General features: G+C 39.8%; 1 protein-coding gene across 1 annotated transcript in view; it reads left to right on the plus strand.

The window, feature by feature from the left end:
• LOC124257824 (WD repeat-containing protein 38-like) overlaps window positions 1-22,361 on the plus strand; it is a 42,800-nt gene extending 20,439 nt beyond the window's left edge. Inside the window, 7 exon segments of the mRNA XM_046691964.1 lie at window positions 354-470; window positions 1,467-1,564; window positions 6,046-6,108; window positions 6,111-6,128; window positions 8,140-8,427; window positions 11,177-11,368; window positions 21,760-22,361. Coding sequence (XP_046547920.1) covers window positions 354-470; window positions 1,467-1,564; window positions 6,046-6,108; window positions 6,111-6,128; window positions 8,140-8,427; window positions 11,177-11,368; window positions 21,760-21,939 — 956 coding nt within the window. The 3' untranslated portion in view covers window positions 21,940-22,361.
• The last annotated feature ends 506 nt before the right edge of the window (window positions 22,362-22,867 follow it).

Here is a 22,867-nt window from a genome sequence, read left to right on the forward strand (position 1 = left end):
GTAGATGTTCTGTCATTATGGGACTGACCTTGGAGGTAATTTGTTTTGGGAAATATCATTTTTCCTTAGATTTTACATTGAAAAATGAAATCTCTGGATTTGTAAAAGTTATTTTGTTCATATCATATTGTAATCATATCCATATCCATAATCATATCCTTCTCAGGAGCAGTGCCAGGCTGTCCCAGAGTTGGAGCAGTTGGGAGTGGTTGGGCGAAGGGTTCAAAAGTGGCCTAAAACTTTGTTTACAGTTCATTTCCACTCAACAGTCGTATAAAGAGAGAGTTAGGATAAGCATTGTAAATATACAATTTATAGTGAAAATTTTCAATTGTGCTAATATTTTCTTGCAGGAGCAATAAAGAGTGTGGCCATAACTGGTGACTGTCGCCACTTTGCGAGCGGATCATATGACAAGACTGCGCGGGTGTGGCGTATGCGAGATGCTTCACTGAGACATCTCTTACAAGGCAAGTGCAGCAGCGACAGCATCATATCTCTTGACCACAACTTGACGTCCACAAAAGGGACAGTGGGGTAGCCTAGTGGTTAAATCGTTTGCTCGCCATGCCAAAGACCCGGGTTCGATTCCCCATATGGGTACATTGTGTGAAGCCCATTTCTGATGTCCCCCACCATGATATTGCTGGAATCTTGCTAAAAGCAGCGTAAAACAAAAACTCACTCACTCACTCACTGATGTCCACAATTCCGCACATCTGCCAAAATTCATTATATATTTTCAGCTACAGTTTTCAATCCAGGTACATTGTATCATATTGTATCTATTATGGTACTGCGTGTAGTACCTATATGGTTTCTAGTGAAACCCCTTCTAAATGGCGTGCGGATCATTGTGGGGAAATAGCTCAGCAAAAAGTCCAAAATAACAAGAAGCTAATTACAATTTTATTTACAAGAGTGTAATAACATATAACTGGAGTGACCGCAAAGAGTCGGTACAACCCCTTGGGCTGAGGGCCAGAGCTAACCTCCATTAGGGATTCTATACCCTACTGCCTAACATTTTTATTTTCTAATTAGTTATTTATAGGTTTTGTATAACTTTTTATTCCATGATATATCAATAACAACATATGTCTTTGGGTGCAGTATATCAGCAGTATATCACTTCCTCTACAGTATATTGGTCATTAAAATGTTTCACTGTTCATCAGTTGCAATATTTCTGTTCAACTTCTTGACCAATCTGTCACAATCTTTATAAGCACGCCCTGACCGAATTCTTAATCAATCTGTCAGTAATCTTTATTATCATGCCCTGACCAAATTCTTGATCAATCTGTCAGTAATATTTATTATCATGCCCTGACCAAATTCTTGATCGATCTGTCAGTAATCTTTATTATCATGCCCTGACCAAATTCTTGATCAATCTGATTGCTTTGTAACCATCATTGAAATGTTTTAATTATCACCTACAGTAGGTCACATGTTTGTTGTAGGTCACACCAAAAGTGTGGAGGTAGTCGTTTTCTCACCAGATGGCGCTCTGCTGTGCTCAGGATCATGGGATAGGTCAGCCATCTTGTGGGACGTTGAGGTAACAAATTCTACCACTTTCTATCTACATGTGTGTACATCTTCATGAGGCAAGGGCGTTAGCTGACTATACCACATCCTCTTTATATGCTTGCTGAATTAGGCTGGAACTTTGGTATTTTGATTGGACTGACGAGTCCATGCAGAGTCTAATCAAAACCACATTACTAAATCCACATCCTGTTTGTAAACAAGATAGTGACTGCCATGCAGATTTCAGTCCGCTACAAAACTAACAAAACATGTTTAGCATCAACTAGGCATTGATAAATATTTTAAAATCTGTTCATATTTTTAATCAGTGTACTCAAGTGTTGTGATAAAACCCACATGCACTTGGTGTATTGCGGTAGGCCTTCAGTTCGGTCCGTTTCGGTTCGGTACATGAGACATGATCATAATGCAGAAAACTAACAAGAGCCAAACCTTACATTGTTTAAATGAACAAAACTGTCATTTTATGACTAGGAAGAAGAACTAAAGTATCACTGGAACCTAGGAGCTCACAGCTCTGTGGCAAAATAGCAAGTAACCAAGTATAATTACAAGTCACTAACATCACATCAACATTTACTGCAGTGAAATCACCACTGTGTCCCAGAAATGTTCATGTTTTAAAACAAAAAACATCACACAAATCAGATCTTGTCGAATGTGACTCTGTTGATGACATATCACAGATAAATAAATGAAACAAATTAACACAACACAGTAGCCATTAGATAGTTACGGTCTGTGTGACTGATCAGTATCATTGTTCTAAATCATTGTCTATCTCTCACTTCAGTCAGTTAGACATTTAGAAACTTTCCAGTCTTTGGGAAGTACACCTACATAATGTTGGCACATTCCAGAATTTTCTTTTATTCAGTTTTCAGATTTGTTCAAAATATCTTTCAAAGTTATCTCTGAAATGTAATTCTCCCTTTTGAAACAAATATGTTTTAGCTTGAAAAGGCTGCTTTCTCTTTTTATTGGTTGTTAAATCTTCATTGTTCTGATTGTAATGAGATGAGCTCAGATCTTTGTGTACTGGTAGCTACAACAAACAAACATAAGGCTTAATAGGAAAGCCACCATATCCATACCCATAACTACAGTCATCCTTCGCCATAATGTGGGTCTTGGGGTCCATGGATGACCCCGTGTTATGAGACTCCCAGGTTATGCAAAACACGGAATAAAGCCCAAGTAAACTGGTATTTTCCATGGACATAACAGAACTGCTATTGTGACCAGTCAAAACTATGTTGTATCGTCGGAGATGAGAAAACAAACTTTGTAAAGTGAAAATAGATATGTGTATAGGAAACTTGCAATTAAACATTGCTAGACATGATAATTCAATTGTCATTCCTGTATGCTACCTGTTATTCAGCTAAGCCAGAAATAGCTATCAGCTGTGTACACATGTTTTGCTAGAATCTACCGGTGATTCAAATAAAAACAAATTTCTATTCTATTACCAGAATTATTCTGGTAATGGAATAAATTCTTTGATGTTATATTTTCAGTTCATTTTTAACTGAATCAGGGGTAGATTGGAGCAAAACATTTGTACACAGCTGATTGCTATTTCCCGGCTTCGTTTTAGTAACAGGTAGCATAACGAGAAGGAAAACTGAATTATCATGTTGTCATGTTTGATTGCAGGTGACCTATTCACATATCTATTTTCATTTGCAAAGTTTGTTTCGTCACCTCCGACGATGCGATATAGTTTTGACCGGGCACAATACATGAAATAGCAGTTCTGTTATGTCCACGGAAAATACGTTTTTACTTGGCCTTTATTCTGTGTTATGTATAACGAGGGATGACTGCAATTATGGGTATGGATCTGGTGGCTTTCCATCACAGTTCTAAGCCTAATGTTTGTTAGTTGTTGTTACCACAACACAAAGATCTGAACTGATCTCATCACAAGCAGTATCAGCACAATGAACATTTAACAACCAATAAAGAGAGAAAGCAACCAAAACATATTTGTTTCAAAAAAAGGAAAATTATGTTTTTAAGTGAACTTTGAAAGATATGTTGATTGAATCTGAAAATTGAATAAAACAAGACTCTGGAATGTGCCAAGATTGTGTATCAGTACTTCCCAAGGACTGTGGACAGTCTCTAAATGTTTAACAGACTGAAACGAGAGATATACAATGATTTAGAACAATGACAATGATCAGTCATACCGAAATTAAGTGTCTTGTTCTGTGTTGTGTTAATTTCTTTAATCTATTTATCTGTGATATGTCATCAACAGAGTCACATCGACAACATCTGATTTGTGAATCGTGTTTCTAAAACATGAACATTTCTGGAACATAGTGGTGATTTCACTGCAGTAAATGTTCATGTGATGTTAGTGACTTTTAATCATACTTGGCTAATTGCTATTTTGCCACACAGCTGTGAGCTCCTAGGTTCCAGTGATACTTTGCTTCTTCTATCTAGTCATGAAATGACAGTTTTGCTCATTTAAAATAGCAAAGATTATGATTAAGCATTGTCATTAAGCAATGTAAGGTTTAGCTCTTTTTTGCCCATTGTTTTAATTATGATCATATCTCATATACCGAACCGAAACGGACTGAACTGAAGGCCTTGTACCGCAATACGTACCGTACCGTACCGTGGTAAGAGCGTACCGTTTCACACCTAAATGAAAATGGGATTAAATTCAATCAAACAGAATGAAATCGAAGAAGATTTTATTATGGGTTTTCTGACATCATAAGTTTTCGGATGGCAGTATATACCTGCGCTACAACGCAGTGTGTTGCATCACAGCAAACATGTAAGAACTCAGCTGATGGTGGGTCTTTATGATAAAGTTGTCTTTTATAAGTTATTACGATGTTCCCGCTGTTCGTCAAATTTGAAATAACTGAAAGAGAAACGGAACCCAGCTACTGATCTGGTATCTGCAGTTGCGGTCTTGCTGACTTGTAAGTTGAAGACTTCATTCAGGCAATCTCAAACTTACTTCCAGGAAAATAGTGTCCATCTAACAAGGAAATGCACTGATTTTGACAAAATGATTCCTTTTCTAGACATTTGAGAAAAAGATTTATATAATGACGGTACGAAAAACGAAAATACTGAATTTTTTATTGCATTGCAGTATACAAATACCACAGTTCTACTAATACCGCAGTATACCGTTGCACCCCTAGTCAGTATACCTGACAGTCAACAATGCTTTTCATGATCAGGAAAGGCTGTTTTAATGTCTTATATGTGTGCCTTGTTACAATGGTGAGTTAAGATTTGAATTCAAAATATGAGAAACAAGATTATATTTAACTGAAATGTAGCAAATATAAACAATAAGCCAAAAGGGTGGTTTATTACTATGTTGTCAGATTCCTTGTATCCAGACACTTGCGATTTCTCATATATTTGTTTGGAAATACAACGCACGCGCGCACGCACGCACGCACCGGATCCGCCAATGAGTAGCACACGATGTCGTGCTAGAATATAATATACAATTAATAGTTAAAATGTTCAATATTGTGTTATTGTACTTACTCAGCATTTACAACATGTTTCAAATTAACAGTGACCATATACACGGCACTTTGCAGTAAATGATTGCTATTGTTGGATATTTTAGCATAAGTGAACAATTTGATCAATCACAGTGGAGATGTCCCACGATTGTATTATTCCATTTGAGAAACCATTATGTTGGCACATAACAGGTTGCAACAAATAAGACTTTTAACTCATCTAAAATGGCAGTTGGCTAATATGTATACATTTCTGTTTGAAGGCATCAACAGCAGATATCTGCTCGATGAACTATTTAAATAAAATTTTACAAAATAAATCTCATGATTTTGGATGCCAGTTGACAATTGCAAAACAACATTGTCAACCACTGGTCTATTGAGTGGGACACAATAGTGTGTATCTGACATCGCCAGTAATTGAAATTCTCTGTCTAGATCCGGCAACCAGGTTCCATAAAACTGATAAATTTCATATAATTTCATTTTGTTACACATAAATATCATCCAGTGGGTGAGGTTACCAGATATCGGGGGGTCTGGATAAGCAGGGTTCATTTGTAGATTTGTAGTTATGAGATGTATTGTACATGTTATGAAACCTGTGAAGATCCGGGTTAGAATTGATCTTCAGTAACCCATGCTTGTCGTAAGAGGCGACTAATGGGATCAGATGGTCTTGACTTGGTTGACACATGTCATCGTATCCCAAATGTGTAGATAGATGCTCATGCTGTTGATCACTGGACTGTCTTGTCCAGACGCAATTATTTAAAGACCGCCGCTGAGTGTGGCGTAAAACTAAACTCACTCACTCACATGTCATGGACTTAGTCAAATATTTGTGATACTGCACTTCTGTCACATCTTATTCTCATCTAAACAGTGCAAAGGAAAAGTAATGTTTCTCAGTGAGAAATCCTCCATTTTGGATATTATAGATTTTTTGTGGTGGTTGCTGTTGCAGTCTGGTGGTGGAGTGAGGATGTTCATGGGACATGAGAACCTGGTACAGTCCATCGCTTTCTCCCCCCCAATGGCAAATGGATTGTAAGTCAAATTGAGAAAGGAGAATTTTCATGAATACCGTATGAGGGTCCAGACAGGGGACTGCATGTCATCAGTCTGTTGGTAGTGGGTGCGGTGGGGTAGCCTTGTGCTTAATGCGTTCGCTCATCACGCCCAAGGCCCGGGTTCGATTCCCCACATGGGCACAATGTCTGAAGCCCATTTCTGGTGTCCCCCGCTGTGATATTGCTAGAATATTGCTGAAAGCGAATTAAAGCCCAACTCACTCTCACTGTTGGTAGGAAACATGGGGACAACTGACCCTAATTTCGTTTCATTATTGCAATTTGTATTTTGCAAAAATACCAATCAGTGACTGATTTTGTTGTGCTGTTAGTTTTGATTATATACAAACTGTGTAAGATTTTATCATAGCTATGTTTAACTTACTGTTAACTTACTGTTAGACATAACCGTGATAAAATCTCACAAATTTGTGTGTCTGCATTTCAGCCGGGCAATTTTCATGCACATATCGTAATAATCAGTTACTATAATCATTTGACTTGTCCTATGTTTACGACATGTGTTTGTTTCTTCTGTGCTAAATAATATCCCCCATCAGGAGCTTCTGCATCTCTGATAGATAACCTTCACCCATCTGTCATGACACTTTTCTGTTGTAGTTCTGTTACAAGTGCCTTCTCTGTTTTCTAAAGCACAGAATTTCTCCTGCTCTTAATCATCTTTAAGTTGCATTTTAGAAACTGGTACGATGAAGAGGAACAAATTTTATGGATAGATGGCTACTTTATTGCAATAGATGCAACGTTATGGTGTAGATGCTAACACAGATATGTTGGAAAACAGTGTTAGCATCTACACCAAAACATTGCATCTATTGAGATAAAGTAGCCGTTTATCCATAAAATTTGTTCCTCTGCACTTAAACTGAAAATCAACAACCAATGAAAAGACCACATCTTTGTTGTAATATGGTTTTGTCTGAATATTATCAAAGGGGAAGAAATACCATAGCTACAATAATTTCATAATTCAAAACGGTGAAAAAGTGTAAAATATGATAGTTGTTGTTGTTGAGATTAAATGCAAGTTAAGTAATTTGTTTTAAAACATATGTGTCTTGGATATGTGTTAAAACAGAATTGATCTTTGGAGACTTTTGAGCAAAACACATATGCTCTGATTGGTTGCTGTGGATGTATGTGTTGATTTGGCATGGCGGGAGACTTGGCATGGAGGGAGACTTGGGTGTGACTGGGATTCAGTGGAGGGATTCGGTCGTGATAAACAAGAATGCAGCATGGACACTGACATTTCAAACTGTGATATACAGTGTTAATTTGAATTTCTTTAATAAACATGTTGTTGCCATGCTCCCTGAAGGTCCGGGTTAGAATATTGGCCTTCAGTAACCCATGCTTGTCGTAAGAGGCGACTAACAGAATCGGGTGGTCAACCTCGCTGACTTGGTTGACACGTCATATGTTCCCAGTTGCGCAGATCGAAGCTCATGCTGTTAATCACTGGATTGTCTTGTCCAGACTCGATTATTTACAGAGCGCGCTGCCATATAACTGGAATATTGCTGAGTGCGGCGTAAATCTAAACTCACTAACTCACCCCATGGTCCCTAGAATGGTGATCTACCTTCAGTTTCTGGTGATACACAGCATGTTTGTATATTGTATTATTTTCTCTAATGATATCATTTTATGATAACATGCTAGTTTTAAGTCAAAATCGGACATACTCTGGTAGTTTTACTGTCCGTTTATGACAGTTTTTTTATGTTCTGAATGTATTCAGTTTTAATGTATAAATTGTAATGATAATGATAATAATGATAATACTGAAAATTTATATAGTGCTAAATCCAACCATTAGGTAGGTGCTGAAAGCAATACAGCTGAATTTATTCTTATGTGACCTTAAATATTGACTCACTCACTCACAACTGAACACACCAGTGAAAATGTTTGTGCCATTGTATTTTTCTTTCCTTATTTTTTCCCATCACCATTATATCCAGGCAACTGGCTCTTGGGACTTGACTATTAGAGTATGGGATCTACCCAAACCAACTGTATCTACAACATCCTCAGCTACAGCATCAACATCAGCATCAACATCAGCAGATGGAGCATCCACTCAGACATCAACGTTGTCACCCAACCCTGCTCCTTCCTCTTCACAAAGCCCCACCCCATCCACCAGCCAGGGGGCGAGGGAAGCCAACAGAGAGGGGGTGAAGGTGCTCTCAGGACACAAGGGAAACATCCACGCTGTCGCCTTCTCCAAGGACGGAATGCTGGTCAGTGATCTAACCTGGGTCTTCCAGGGTTTATAAAGCTCTTCACCTGATCTCTTGCATTGTGATGTCTACCCGTGAAGCTCTGGGTTAGAATTGGTCTTCAGCAACCCATGCTTGTCGTAAAATTCGACTAAAACAATCGGGTGGTAAGGCTTGCTGACTTGGTTGTGCAGATCAATGCTCATGTTGTTGATCACTGGATTGTCTGGTCCAGACTGGATTATTTACAGACCGTTGCCATGTAGCAGGAATATTGCTGAGCGTGACCTTAAACAATAAACCAACCAACCATTGTGATGTCATAGAGTTGATAGCATTTCAGACATCTGACAAATGTGAGAGTTCAATAAAAGATTGAATACTGTGAAATAATAAGTGGTAAATTGTGGTTTTTTTTAATGGCAATAAACATATTATGTGTCACTATGTGTCATTATTTGGTCACTGGATATAAAATACTGAATAATACTTGTAAATTGAAAAAACACATAATGTCTGTATGATAGTCACACAATGATATCATATCCTTGTTTGAAGGAACCAGCCACGTTTTGTAGCCCACATGATCTGCTTAAATTTATTGAATAGCTAAGCTTCAATGGTATAACTGATGTTGTCGTAACTCCAATATATCTACATTTTGAAAGGAACAAAGTCTAATTGTCATTTTTGTACAGGTTTTAACTGTCTAAAGAGTAATTTAGAGGTTTTTAGGTAGCTTTTACTCATATCTGAAGTAAGTGATCCAAACTGCTTTGTATTGAGATGCATATAGGTAATGTAGAAAGAGTACCTGTCATTTGTGAACATGGCCAATATTATTGCACCAGTTTCCAGAGCTCCAGATAAGATTTAGCTCATGTGGGTACTGTACCCACTGTATTTTATTGGAGTGGGTATTATGAATGTTGAATGGGTATTTCATTTTCCGTTACCCACTGCTTTCAAATAAGTGCGTATTTCAGTCATTTTACTCACCTAAGTATTATGTCATTGAGTAAGTTTACTAAGCAGGTATGTTCTGCCTCATGTCATACCTAATCAAAACCAACTTAAATATAATGGAAGTGATTTCATAAAAAAATCACTCATCCTATACTGACAGTACAAAACTTGTATCCTAACAGTACAACTTGATATCAATCGATGTCTTTTTCATTACGCAAGTGATTTTTATAAATATATTCCGTACGCATTTGTTTTAAACTTTTTGCGTATCTAACATTTTAAATGCGTAATTGGTACGCAACAATTAATTTTCAATGCGTAATTGGAAATTTTCTATGCGTATTTTACCTGGATACGCAGCTTATCTGGGCCTCTGAGTTTCTGTGTGTCTTGTTTAGATACAGACATTTCAAGTGGGCCAGAAAGGGCATATATTATACATGGTATTTAACAAGTCTTTCTCAAGCTGTGGGATTCTCTTCAATTACTGGATGAGTTTTGTGTGAATAAGTGAGTGAATTGGTATACAGCTGTACCAGTCGACAAAAGTCATGGGCTTTGCCAGATAACTAAAGGTTCAGAACAATCAGTATATTTACTCTGGTTCTTACCGGAGTCTACTCAGACGATGTATGGTGAACGTACCATGTGGGTTCCTGGGCACCGTTCCTCAAAGCTATTGTAGCGCTACGACTGTCGTACCTCCTATACTGGGCCTAGATTTTCAAAGCTCTCTTAGAGCTGAGGCAGTCGTAAGTTAACGTTAATGTATGGTACTCATGGCCATCTTACCACTAAGAGAGCTTCGCAAATCTAGGCCCTGTAACATAGACTTACGACATTTGTAGCTCTACGATAGCTTTGGGAAACGGGGCCCAGGTGACATAATCCCATGATTGATGTTTTGAATCCCGAATTCATCTTGATTACTTCAGGGCTGAAGATAAGAAAACCGTATCGGTGTATGTACGGATGAAAATGTATGCAAGATATGGTAGGAAGTAATGTAGAAAACTTAGGAGACATGCACCACAGCAATGGTGCACGGTCTAACAATCATTTACAAATATATTTATATAAAACATATCTATCTGATTTCAAGCAGTGTACCATATTTGAATTTATGTGATAGCGACACATTGTTGTTTTCCCTTGTGCTGTTTTGAGAATCCCGGTTGCTAAGGAACGCAGCGAATCTTCTCGGTTAAATTTGATTGGTCAAAATTGTGCATGTGTACGTAAACATGGCAGCACAGAAACAAATTACAAGTTTCTTTCAGAAACAAGACTGTGCCTCGACGACTTGTAAACGGTCTAGTAATCAAATTGCTGTACAAATAATGAACAGACTGCTTACCAGTAGCACTCGTGGTCACACTCCATTGAATTCTATTCAGTACTCTAAATGTACTCCAGTACTTCTATATTGGAAAAAAAGAGGTACGTACTCCTGATGTTGAATTATGTGGAGCCCTGTTTTTTGTTAGTTAGTCTTTGTCCTATTACTGCTCTTGGGTTTCACCAGACTTGTTAACATCTTTGTGTCACTATAGTCCCTTCTGTGACATCAAACTGACATGCTGTCATGTAACTGAAATACTGTTCAACTCCAGCGGAGAACCAGTGACGTATTCACTTACAGATTCACTGAGTCTGAATGATATTGGCATAACACATTGTACATTATTTATGAAAATATCAGTGTCTTTGTGGGTGCAATAACTTTCAGCAGAATCGACATGGATATTTGAGATTTTAGAAACTGTTTACCTGCATGTGTAGATGATGTTGGTGTTGCAGGCTTCCGGGGTCATGGGACAAGACGGTGAGGATGTGGAACCCACGGACTGGGCGTATCCTCCATGTGTGTGAGGGTCACGAGGGATGGGTCCAAGCTCTGGCCTTCTCCCCTGATGGGACATATCTGGCCAGTGCTAGTGATGATGACAGCGTGCGTGTGTGGGACGTCATCACTGGCAAGTGTGTCAAAGTGCTGGAGGTAAGGCCAAGACATGAACATAATCGCGCTCTCTCAATAACAAGGTGCAAGTTGCTCATGAAAGTATTGAAATATAAATCAAGTTGTATTTGAGTGAAATCATAGATTTTGACAAGGTAACATATTGTGCTGCTTAAAACCAATGGGAATTCCCCAAGAATTGAAAGCTTTTGAAAACTGAGCATGTACCAGTGGGTGGAAAGTAGCATGCCAAAAAATATCCGTTATTGTTATTATTATTATCAAAAAATAACAAGCTAACAAGATAGGTACATTCTTAGAGAATCCTAACACTGAAATATTTTTCCTTATCCTGACTCATGCTCTTTTGCTTGTCTTCTTCTTCTTGCGAACATAGTGGAACACTTGTATCTCCTTATTTGAAGCTCCCTTCAAAATAAAATCACTAATTGGTACTCACCAGGAGTTGCTCCCCTTTGTCTCCCCTGGCGGGAAAAGGTGTCGCCACCCTCTGGCCATGTGCTCCACTCTCTCCTTCTTCGCCCAGTGAGCAGGATGTGAGAGCGCCTTGTGTCTCCTTACACACATATCCTTTGATAATCTCTTAGTTTTTACCTCTCATAGGTTACTATAGAGGTATAGCTAGTATCCTTTACTATTTGTATTGATTAATTATCGTGATTTCTACTGTTTATTCACGTGTATTCGTGATTGTTCAGCTAAGCTTTACGCTCATGAAAATCTGTACAATTTGTAGATTACGCTTTTTCTGCCTCCGATCCACATGTAATATGCCCTAGTTGTTCTACGCCGTAAGCGTTTAATTCACGCTGCAGTTACTGCATTAATTTATCTCATTCTGCATTTAATAAATATCATCTTTATGCCTTAAGACGTGCTGCAGATAGATCACATAAACAAGGGCAAAACATGGCAGAGAGTCCAGATATTCCTTCCAGTCAGCTGCTAGCGATCGACCCTCTCCCGTCTGGTGTTCTGCTAGAGACCCCTGCGGCAGAGGAACGTGGGACGCAGTCCGTTACCTCGAAGAAACGACCGGCCTCCCCAGACATCCCGTCATTGCAGACTAAGTCTAAGAGGGCCTCATCGCCGCCTCAACGCAGATTGAGGACACCCAGGGCAGCGCAGACTTCCAAAGGGAAATCTACGAAGACAGCAAGAACTTTCTCAGCCGAGATCGTTCCAGCAGCAGAGTTGGGCCTCTACGATGATCAGCCGATAATCATCCCCGACTTACGGCAGAAGAAGCGACCGGTGTCAGCGACTGTGACTTCTGCAGAGATCTCCATGCAGCCTGATGCCTCTACACCGACGTCAGACGTCATTGATGTGAACCCCATCGCAGAAAAGACGCCGACGACTTCGTCACAGATCATCCCAGAAGACATGATGCGGCAGATTATGAACATCATGGAGGACCACTACAAACTGCGCAAGCAGGGTCCGAGCCTTCGCGAAGGCTCCAACGTAGACAGCACCCCAGAGGCACCCCCCGTCAACGTAGCAGCCAAGACGATGTCACCTTCGCGAAGGAAGTCCCGCACCACCTTGACGAAGGACCTAGATGTACAGCCTTCGCGAAGGCCTTGGCGGGAGAGATCATCACCATCTTCGATTTCATCTCTAGATATGGACTCAGACCATCAGACATCACGGAAGCCTTCAAGGTCATATCATCGATCCCCGGACCGACGCGAAATGAAGAAGCTGAAGGCATTCGCTGGCGACATATGATTCCAGATCTTCATCGCCTAGAAGAACATCGAGGGACTGCCAAGAGCTTCGCGGGCTATCAACATTCACCTCACAAGTCTCCCAGAAGATCATCCCATAGACGATCTCCACCGCTCATCACCAGGTCGATCACCCATCAGATCTCCACATAGAGCGCACAAGTCAACTAGATCGCCACAAACCTCATCAGATATACAGACAGCTACACGCAGTCCCGAAGAGCATCTACAATTTATTAATGATGATGGTTTTGAGGATGATGGAGGAATCATATTTTCTGATGCAGAGATACGTATATTGATGGTCAATAACCTAGATCTCACATCACCATCTAAAAGTGGCAATACAGCTCAGACGATTTGATGAAGGAAGATGATCCAGATGCAATCACTCTACCCCCGATCGAATCCCGATTAAGGCAGTGCCACAGAATCTAGATGCAGCTTTCCAGAAAGCTACGAAAAGTTCAGATACCACATCTACCCAACTTTCAAGCCAAGAAGTTCTCCACGATAACATGGACTCCTTCTACAAGGCCCAGGACATCGATGAGAACTATAAGATCATCAGCTTATGTAAAGAACAAGATTTACAAGATGGATGATCGCAAGTTGGCTCATATAGAAACCATGACGCAGACGATGTTCTTTGGGTTAAATAGATCTAGGACGATCAATGAGACTCTTATTACTAGATTCGGGATTCCACGACGGAAGATGATAGAATGATTTATTCTGCCTTACTTATGCAAAAGAAAGATCAGCAGTTTTAACGGATCATCTTACATCTGTTTCAGCAGCATTGACCTTAGCTCGTCGTCAAGGCCTCCTCGCCTCCTGTAATTGGGGAGAACTTTACAGCCCCACTTTATACAGCCCCGTGGTCGACAACATCCATCTTTGACGGAGAAATCGACAAGGTCGCCAAGGAAGTCTCTATGATTCCAGGAAGTCCTTATGATTAGATCGATGGACACACTAGCCAGCGCCATTCGCCAGACTTCACAAAGATACTCAGGCAGATCTAAGTTCACGGGCCTACAAAGAGCAAGAGACAGGAAGATAGCCAGCTCTAGAGGTAAAGATTCTTTTTCACGCCCATATGGCAACTATAGAGGAGGATCAGGAAGAGGCAGGACACCCAGAGGTTCCCGCAATTATAGACGCTGAAACACAGGTTCGAACGACTGGAGTCTTCCACCCCAGCCGCTCCAGTACAACCAGCTCAAGTGGGTGGACGCCCAACTACACTGGGAAAACTGGGGAATACTGCAAGATCCTTACGCCTCCAACATTATTCAACACGGATTTCAGATCCTCTACAGGACAATAAGCCTCCGCTGACAATCAAACCCCCAAGTTCGATTTACAAGCTAACAACTACCAAAGATAAAAGAGGCTGTCTCATCACTCCTATCCAAACAGGCCATAGAAGTAATAGATCAAGCAAACGTCGAACCAGGTTTCTACCCCCAGTTTTCCTAGTTCCCAAGAAAACTCCACGGAGAAATACAGACTCATCTACAACATGAGCTTTTTCAACAAGAACTATCTACGCAAAACCAATCGAAGTTTCGCAAGATGATACATTTACCTCAGTTACGCCAGATGATTCGGTCCTATGGACTACATGGGCAGCATAGATCTACAGGATGCCTACTTGCACATCCCCATTCATCCCGATTCCAGGAAATACCTACGATTTACTCTAGAAGGGCTACATTACCAGTGGAAAGTACTCCCATTCGAATATCATCAGCCCCCTGGCTATTCAATTAGGATAACTAAACCGATTATCAAATTTCTACATCGCCAAGGGCCACGAGTGCTTTACCTCGACGACGGGATACAAGTAGATCAAGATCCACCGCGCCTCAAACTACAGTTAAATTACATCATAAAGCTACTAACACAACTAGGTTGGTTAGTAAACTTACGCAAGTCGGACCTAGTACCATCGCAAGACCTACAGTTCCTAGGTATTCGATTCATCACAAATCGCAACCCAGATATTATGGTACCAGAAGACCGCTGGCTCAAGATACAACAGACCATTCCACCAGCTCTACTCTCCTCCGCTACCACTCGCGACAATGGCAGAGCCTACTAGGTCTTCTCACATCAGCCCAAGACATGACTGTCACAGGCAGATTACAGTTACGCCCCTACAGGTCCTCATCAACGACATCTCAACGATGTACAACCATTCAGTCTACCGAAACATCTCAGACCACATCTACTATGGTGGACCAAGAAATCGAATGTTCGCGAAGGGATTTGTTTAGCAGAGCAGGAATACAAAACCCATCTGTATGTAGACGCATCACTACCCAAGGTTGGGGAGCTCATCTCACCAACCACACGATATCAGGGTTATGGAATCAGCAAGAATGCAAACCCATATAAACAGTCTAGAAATGAAAGCTGTAATCAACGCCATTCTACATTGGAGCACATTTCTACAAAATGCGCCTAATGATCCATACAGACAATTCGACAGTGGCGTTTCTACATAAACAAGCAAGGCTCAACGAGATCGATGAACCTTTTGAACCTAAGCTTTCAACTGTTCGATTTAATACAAGATCTAAATCTACATGTCTGAGCAGTGCACATTCCTGGAGCCAGAAATATACTAGCAGACGCTCTCTCTCGGCCTCATCTACCATCACCGACAGAGTGGATGATCAACCGGGAAATTTTTGCACAGATAATCAAGCAATTAGGAGCCGCTAATAGACCTATTCGCCACGCCGATTCAACAAACAGCTACCGACATTCGTGTCACCAGTCCCAGACCCCCAAGCTTGGGCAACGGACGCTTAAGTCTATCATGGAAGGCCTCTCACGCGACGCTGCTTCGCCAGCAATAATACCTCAAGTATTACAGAAAATCAGACAAACACAGAGCCTACAACTCACTTTGGTCGCCCTACTGGTCGGCCAGAACGGTTTCCCATACTAATTCAAGAAATCGGTCAACCAACACTGGAGCTACCCAAGCGCGCAAACCTGTTAATTCATCCTCACACCAAACAAGTGCACGGAAACCCAGCAATGTTCCAACTACACGTATGGACTGTATACAAATGTGTTTAAACAAGAGAGGATATTCTGCCAGGGCGGCAAAAGCAGTCACGCTTTGCCTTACGTTACTCAACTCGTAATTTGTACGACGACAAGTGGCACAGTTTCAAAAATTATGCAACAAAGAAAGGGTTTACAGCAAGAGAGGCTTCACAACCTCAAGTGGCAGACTATTTGTGTTACCTACGCCAAAACAAACATTTAAAAGGTTCAACGATATCAACATATCTTGTCGCACGCTTTAGCTCTGTAATCACCATGAGAACGGGTGTCAAATTGACAAGATCTCCAGAGTTACTGGCCTTACTAACGAGCTTCCCATTGAGGACCAAAAGCGAAGTTCCACTTCCAGCTTGGGATCTGAATGTAGTGTTACAACACCTCACGAGTGAGGTCTATGAACCCTTGGAATCGACAAACTTTGAATTTCTCTCACAGAAAACATTGTTTCTGCTATCGCTAGCCACAGCAGCAAGAATGTCTGAAATTCACGCCTGGATTACTTAGAGGATACAGTTTGATGACAATCATAACACAGCACCTCGGATTAAGATGGGATTTCATTGCAAAGAATCAACTGCCAGGTCAACCAGACAGATTATTCCACATCCCGGGCGCTTATCCTCTATTCTCGATCACAAGATACACAAGACCTATCACTGTGTCCGTAAGAGCTTCAAAGTTTATTTACTTTAATTTATCCAAAACAAGGAGAAGATTTCTCAAACGCTTATTCATCCCATTATCGCCTACGAATCAAACAGAAGTGTCACGGACCACAATATCTATTTGGATAAGGACTGTCATTCTCCTCCGTGCTCTACAAGGCAGCAGGCTTGGACCCACCAACAGCATCAAATCCACATGAGATCAGGGCACTGGCCTCTACCCTCGCCTCTACACGTAACTGTTCCTTGAACACGATTATGGAAGGATGCTATTGGAAATCTAACATGGTATTTGCTAATCACTACCTAAGAGACATCACTACAGAAGATGTCTCTGGCATTCACCATTTCGACCACTGGTCCCTCGCCAGCAACTGACAGTCCCTCAGAGATGCTAAAATATTAGCCTCACAAGATTAATATGTATTTTATACATACTCATCTAGCTTATAACTCTAAGGAGTTTTAGGGCTATGTATATATGTTCAGCTTAAGTATTCTACCTTAAGCATATACTTGATATAGTCAATTTCAGTGCCTCTATCAGAGTCACCTATATATATATATATATAATTTATATGTATTGTTCAATATATTCATAATGTAATTCCCTTTAATGGCTTTATATAACCTATGGTTTTTTTATACAGGAAACATCCTAAATCTAAGGCTTCATGAAGTTCCCGTCAGAGGGGATATTACAGTATATCTATACAAAATCACCAATTATAAATCCAAAGTATTCTGTTACCCACCTCCCGCTCCGTAGGATGCTACAAGCAAAAGAGCATGAGTCAGGATAAGGAAAAATATGTAATTTTTAGAGTAAAATTGATATTTTATACTTATCCTGACTCATGAGGTTAGCTCCTCCCATCCTCCCACATAACACTTTGGATTTCCCTGTAAATTCAAGTGTTGGGCTCGCTAAATCAGGAGAGAGTGGAGCACATGGCCAGAGGGTGGCGACACCTTTTCCCGCCAGGGGAGACAAAGGGGAGCAACTCGTGGTGAGTACCAATTAGTGATTTTATTTTGAAGGGAGCTTCAAATAAGGAGATACAAGTGTTCCACTATGTTCGCAAGAAGAAGAAGACAAGCAAAAGAGCATGAGTCAGGATAAGTATAAAATATCAATTTTACTCTAAAAATTACATGTTTGTTGTAACAAGGGATGACCACCTAAGCTGATAAAAACACTCACCTGGAAAGCAGTCATGGCCCTTATTACCAAGCCTGGGAGGACATGTTTCCTTAACATTGTAACTGTGTTCTTGCTAGGTAGACTACCTAATCCCCAGCAAGTACAGTGCAGGATAAAACATACTAAACTTGCAAACATTGACCAAACTTTGTGAAAGCAAACTTTAAGAACGCAGAATACACATGAAACAAAATGCCATGAAGTGATAAATACTTTTAAATCCTCTGAAAGTTCAATCATAAAACATATGTGTCATCTATTTGAAGAGGAAACATGGTTTAATAGTTTTCCAACCACTAGATATAAACCACTATGTAAGTGACGAACATTTTAGGCAACGTCATGTCTTCAGAAACACTGCCTTGTCCTCAGATAGACTTAAACTGGACAGATTTCAAGATATTGAAAAGTGAAAACAATCATTTAAAGAATTAAATAGAATGTTTGGGAGCTGTGTATATGGTCTCTGGTACAAACTTAAAATTAACATTATCTTCATAAATCTTAATTGTTTAAAGGCAGAAAAGTAAACTGTTCTTAAATTTAATTATCATTCAGTCTTTTTGGGGTATAAATTTCAAATGATGATACTGTAATTATTATCCCCCACCACGAAGTGGGAGGGGGATATAGGTTTGAGCTCTGTCCATTCGTCCAAGATGATGGGGACAGATTTTCTCAAAAACTGTTATAGACAGGGAAACCAAATTTGGTATGTATTTACAGGACATGAATGCCTTGATGGTGTTCGAAAACGGAAACTGTGTTGCAAATACTTAACAGAGTTATGGCCCTTATCATGTGTTTCTTGACTTAGTGCACGGTATCCCCAATTAGGACAGATTTTCTCAAAAACTGTTATAGAAGGGGAAACCAAATGTAATATGTATTTTCAGGACACAAATGCCTTGATGGAGCTCGAAAATGGAAACCATGTTACAATTCTTTTCAGAGATATGGCCCTTGTCATGCGTTTCTCATTTAACAACTTCTGTATTGCTATTTGTAGGAATGATGAATAGTGGTCATAAAGGAACAGAACACTGTGGGAAATTGATGACGATTGTCTTCTTGTTTAACATGAGACTAACAACGAAAATTCTGGAAATAATAGGACAGTAGCTCAATATTGATCCAATCAAAGCGACAGAAATATCTGCTACTAGGACGAAATGTTCCTTGTGGTTGTTATTGATGTTATGGTAATGTTTCTATTGCCCAATTGTAAGCCTGCCTCATCAAATACAGAGTGACATTACTTTGTAAACTCCGAAACATGACTAATAACTGAACAGTAAGTGATGGTGTCAATGTTTATTTAGAAATGAAACGTTCGTTACATCACTACTTCCTATTTCAGATGGCTCTCAATTTTTAGTCTTTGGTGATGGTATACGTCCTCTTTGACTTCCCAGATGGGATAGGAGTCATGTGATATTTAAAAAATAGTATCAAAACTTCAAAAGGGTGTCCTCCCATTACGCAGACAGGCAGTTTGCATATGCCTTAAAACAACAACATTTATGGTTCAATGAACAGATTAGCTACTACCTGTTACCTACACATTATAATGGAATAGTCCAAATAAAAACACAGGAGCAAACCGAAGCTGTATTATTTACTTTGAAGATGGCCGAAAAGACAGTAATTTGAATTTTAATTGCTGCAATATAAAAAACAGTTGATTTTCATAAACATTTCAGTGTAACCTTCTAGTCTAACGGGAGTTGGCAACATCATATTGAAAACATTGTCAAAACGATATCTGAAATGATTGGAGCATTTCCTACTAAATAGAACAACTCTTCAGGATTTACTCCCACCTGTAGTAGGCAACCGTACAAGCTATGCGTTAAGAAACTCCGATACTTTAGACAACCATGTACAAGACTGAGGGAGTAAATTAAAAACTCTACATCATCTTTTATTCCATCAGCAGTTAAAATGAGGAATAGTATTCCCTTAGCTATTAGAAATTGTGACTCTGTTGCAACTGTATCATTTAAATCTTATATCCACGTGAAAGGCAAATGTGAACCTAAATATTATTCATATGGAATAAAGAAGTTAAATGTTTTGCACACAAGATTAAGATATGTGACGAGTACACAATGATGATTTGGGTGTCTGTCACTTGGGAGATAACCTTCCCAACCTTCACAAGCTATGTAGTTTCGAATACCCTGGTAACGAACATTTCAATCACGGATATTACATACTCTGGCAAATCAAGCAGTAAGTTACCATTAATCACATACAAGCTTTGAATATTTTCTAACTATGTGAAAAAGACCACAATTCCCTAATTTGGCAGTGGTAACGGACATTTCACTCTTATATCTACGCATGGAATATTTTCTATGTATTGAGATATGTTATGCAGAGAGATATTCTAAGCCCCAAATAATGACAAATACCATTAATGTAAACATAAATTGTATTCATTCAAAGTGAATGGGAAAGATTATGGTTTGTTCTACACATGTACATGTCAAGCTGACAATTATTTCCTCAAAAACTGAGACCAATGTTTTGTACATTCTGAATACTACAAACGTAATCAACAACATTTCAAAGTAAAAACAAGCAAACAAATGTACAATTTTTACCTACAGGAAATATGCACAGATTTTGAGAATGACTCATATATAATTAGTATATTGTGAGAAACATCGGATTAACATCAACAACAGCGTGTTATTGAATGATAAGTGGTACATGGATTAAGAACAACCAATAGCACTGGTGCTGAAGCAAATAAGCCATTTTCAGATCTTTTAAATAAATTAGAATATATTTCTGTTCCTGTTTAAAAAAGACAGGATAAGATAATGACAGAGCCAATTTCAAGAACATATTTCGATGATTTATTATTTTTTAGATATTGTCATGAACTCTCTTCAGTTAACTTACTGGGTCAGTTCTTCTCATCTTACAGGTCTGTAAGCGGTCAAATGTGTTTCGAAAAGTATATTCCAGAATGGTGCCAGTATCGGCTGCTTGTTATGGTTTTCAGTCTCACATTCTCTTTGATTATGTTCCTTGGTCTGACAACGTCAAACCATTGTTTCAGCAAGTGGGTAATGTCAACCATCGACATCAGTATTTCTCCAATAGTCACCATTTGAGATAACAAATAAAGCATCCGAAGTGCTATCACTAAATGTGTTCAAAGTTCAAAGTCTAATTACTCATTCATGTGGCCCAGTTTTCATAGGTGCCACATTCACTGTGCAAGATTAATGTGCCTTGGTCATGCGATTCATGCCTGAAACCAAGGTTTGTGGATCTGAAGCCTGGTTTGTGGTTCTAGGTTTGGAGCACCATACCATGCTTGTGGGTTTCACAAAAGTGGTGAAATCTTCATCATTTCTAGCTTTCCTCTCACATAAAGCTGACACACCACAATGTTGGTTGTTTCGTTGTTTAATGGCGCACTCAGCAATATTCCAGCTATATGACGTCAGTCTCTAAATAATCAAGTCTGTACCAGACAATCCAGTGATCAACATCATGAGCATCGTCTACACAATTGGGATATACTAACCTGTGCTAACCAAGTCGCCAAGCCTGACCACCCGATCCCGTTGGTTGCCACTTTCAGCAAGCATGGGTAACTGAAGACCCATTCTAACCCGGATCTTCACAGGTCACATCACCATATACCTTTAAAAAAGCTTTAAACCCATCTCACTCACTCATTCACTGTTCTTGCAGGGGGAGACTGATCAGGCTCATCACTGTGCGTTCACGGCTGGAGGTGCACTTGTTGCTTGTGGTGCAGCTGTAACCACGCTGGCAATACACGAGATGCCCTCGTCTCAGGTAGCAGAAAAGATGATTTGCCTACCGAAATCAGGCACTCCTGGAAGTCCCGGTATGGATGAGGAATTGTGACTCTTTGATTCGGTACCACACTGTGCTACAATCTATGATTTCATTGAATAATGTTTGTTAGTTTGCTAATGTATACCAAACACTGCTTCCTATTAACTAGTCATTCCCGTCCTGCCTGCATTTTCAATGGTGTTAGAGCGGATGTCTGTGGGTAACACAGTTCATCAGTTCATCAATGCAGCGAACAGGAATCTATTACATGTTGTATTTTTTATGGTTTTGCAATTTTGAGCAAATAAAGATTGAAATGAGTCATGAACTTTGAAGGTTTTTAACATGATGAAGAGTGGTGAACTTAGTGTTGAGACATATATATTATTTTGCATGTGTGGCTTTATTGTTAAATGATATCATTGAGTGACCTGCCAAATATATGTTCTCATGCCTGTTGTATATTGTTCTGACAAGAAATGCCAAATGTTCTTTGTGTTTTGTTTGTTTTCTTAATCTTAGAGGGACGGTGGGGTAGCCTAGTGGTTAAAGCGTTGGCTCGTCACGCCGAAGATCCGGGTTCGAATCCCCACATGGGTACAATGTGTGAAGCCCATTTCTGGTGTCCCCCGCCGTGATGTTGCTGGAATATTGCTAAAAGCGGCGTAAAACCAAACTCAGTCAGTCAGTCTTAATCTTAGTCTAGTGGAGCGCTATAGTGCAGTGGTAAGGCGTCTGGCTATCATGCTGAAGGCCTGGGTTCGATCCCCGGTGGAGGCATTTAGGTTCGGGTTCCAGGGTGAGCACATTTGGGTAGTATGCTTGGACAAGATACTTGGATCCACATTGTCTCAGTTCACCCAGCTGTAAAATGGGTACCCCTGAAGATGTTCTGGCAGTGTGTGTTTTGTTCATTGTGCCTAACAGACAGCATGGCAGCATGATCCCCAGGGAGTTGAAAAAGTATCGGAAAGTAGGATAGTGTTTTATGACCGGG

This window comes from Haliotis rubra, unplaced genomic scaffold (genome assembly GCF_003918875.1).
Source record: "Haliotis rubra isolate DU_JTF1 unplaced genomic scaffold, ASM391887v1 Scf674, whole genome shotgun sequence".
Lineage (NCBI taxonomy): Eukaryota > Metazoa > Mollusca > Gastropoda > Lepetellida > Haliotidae > Haliotis > Haliotis rubra.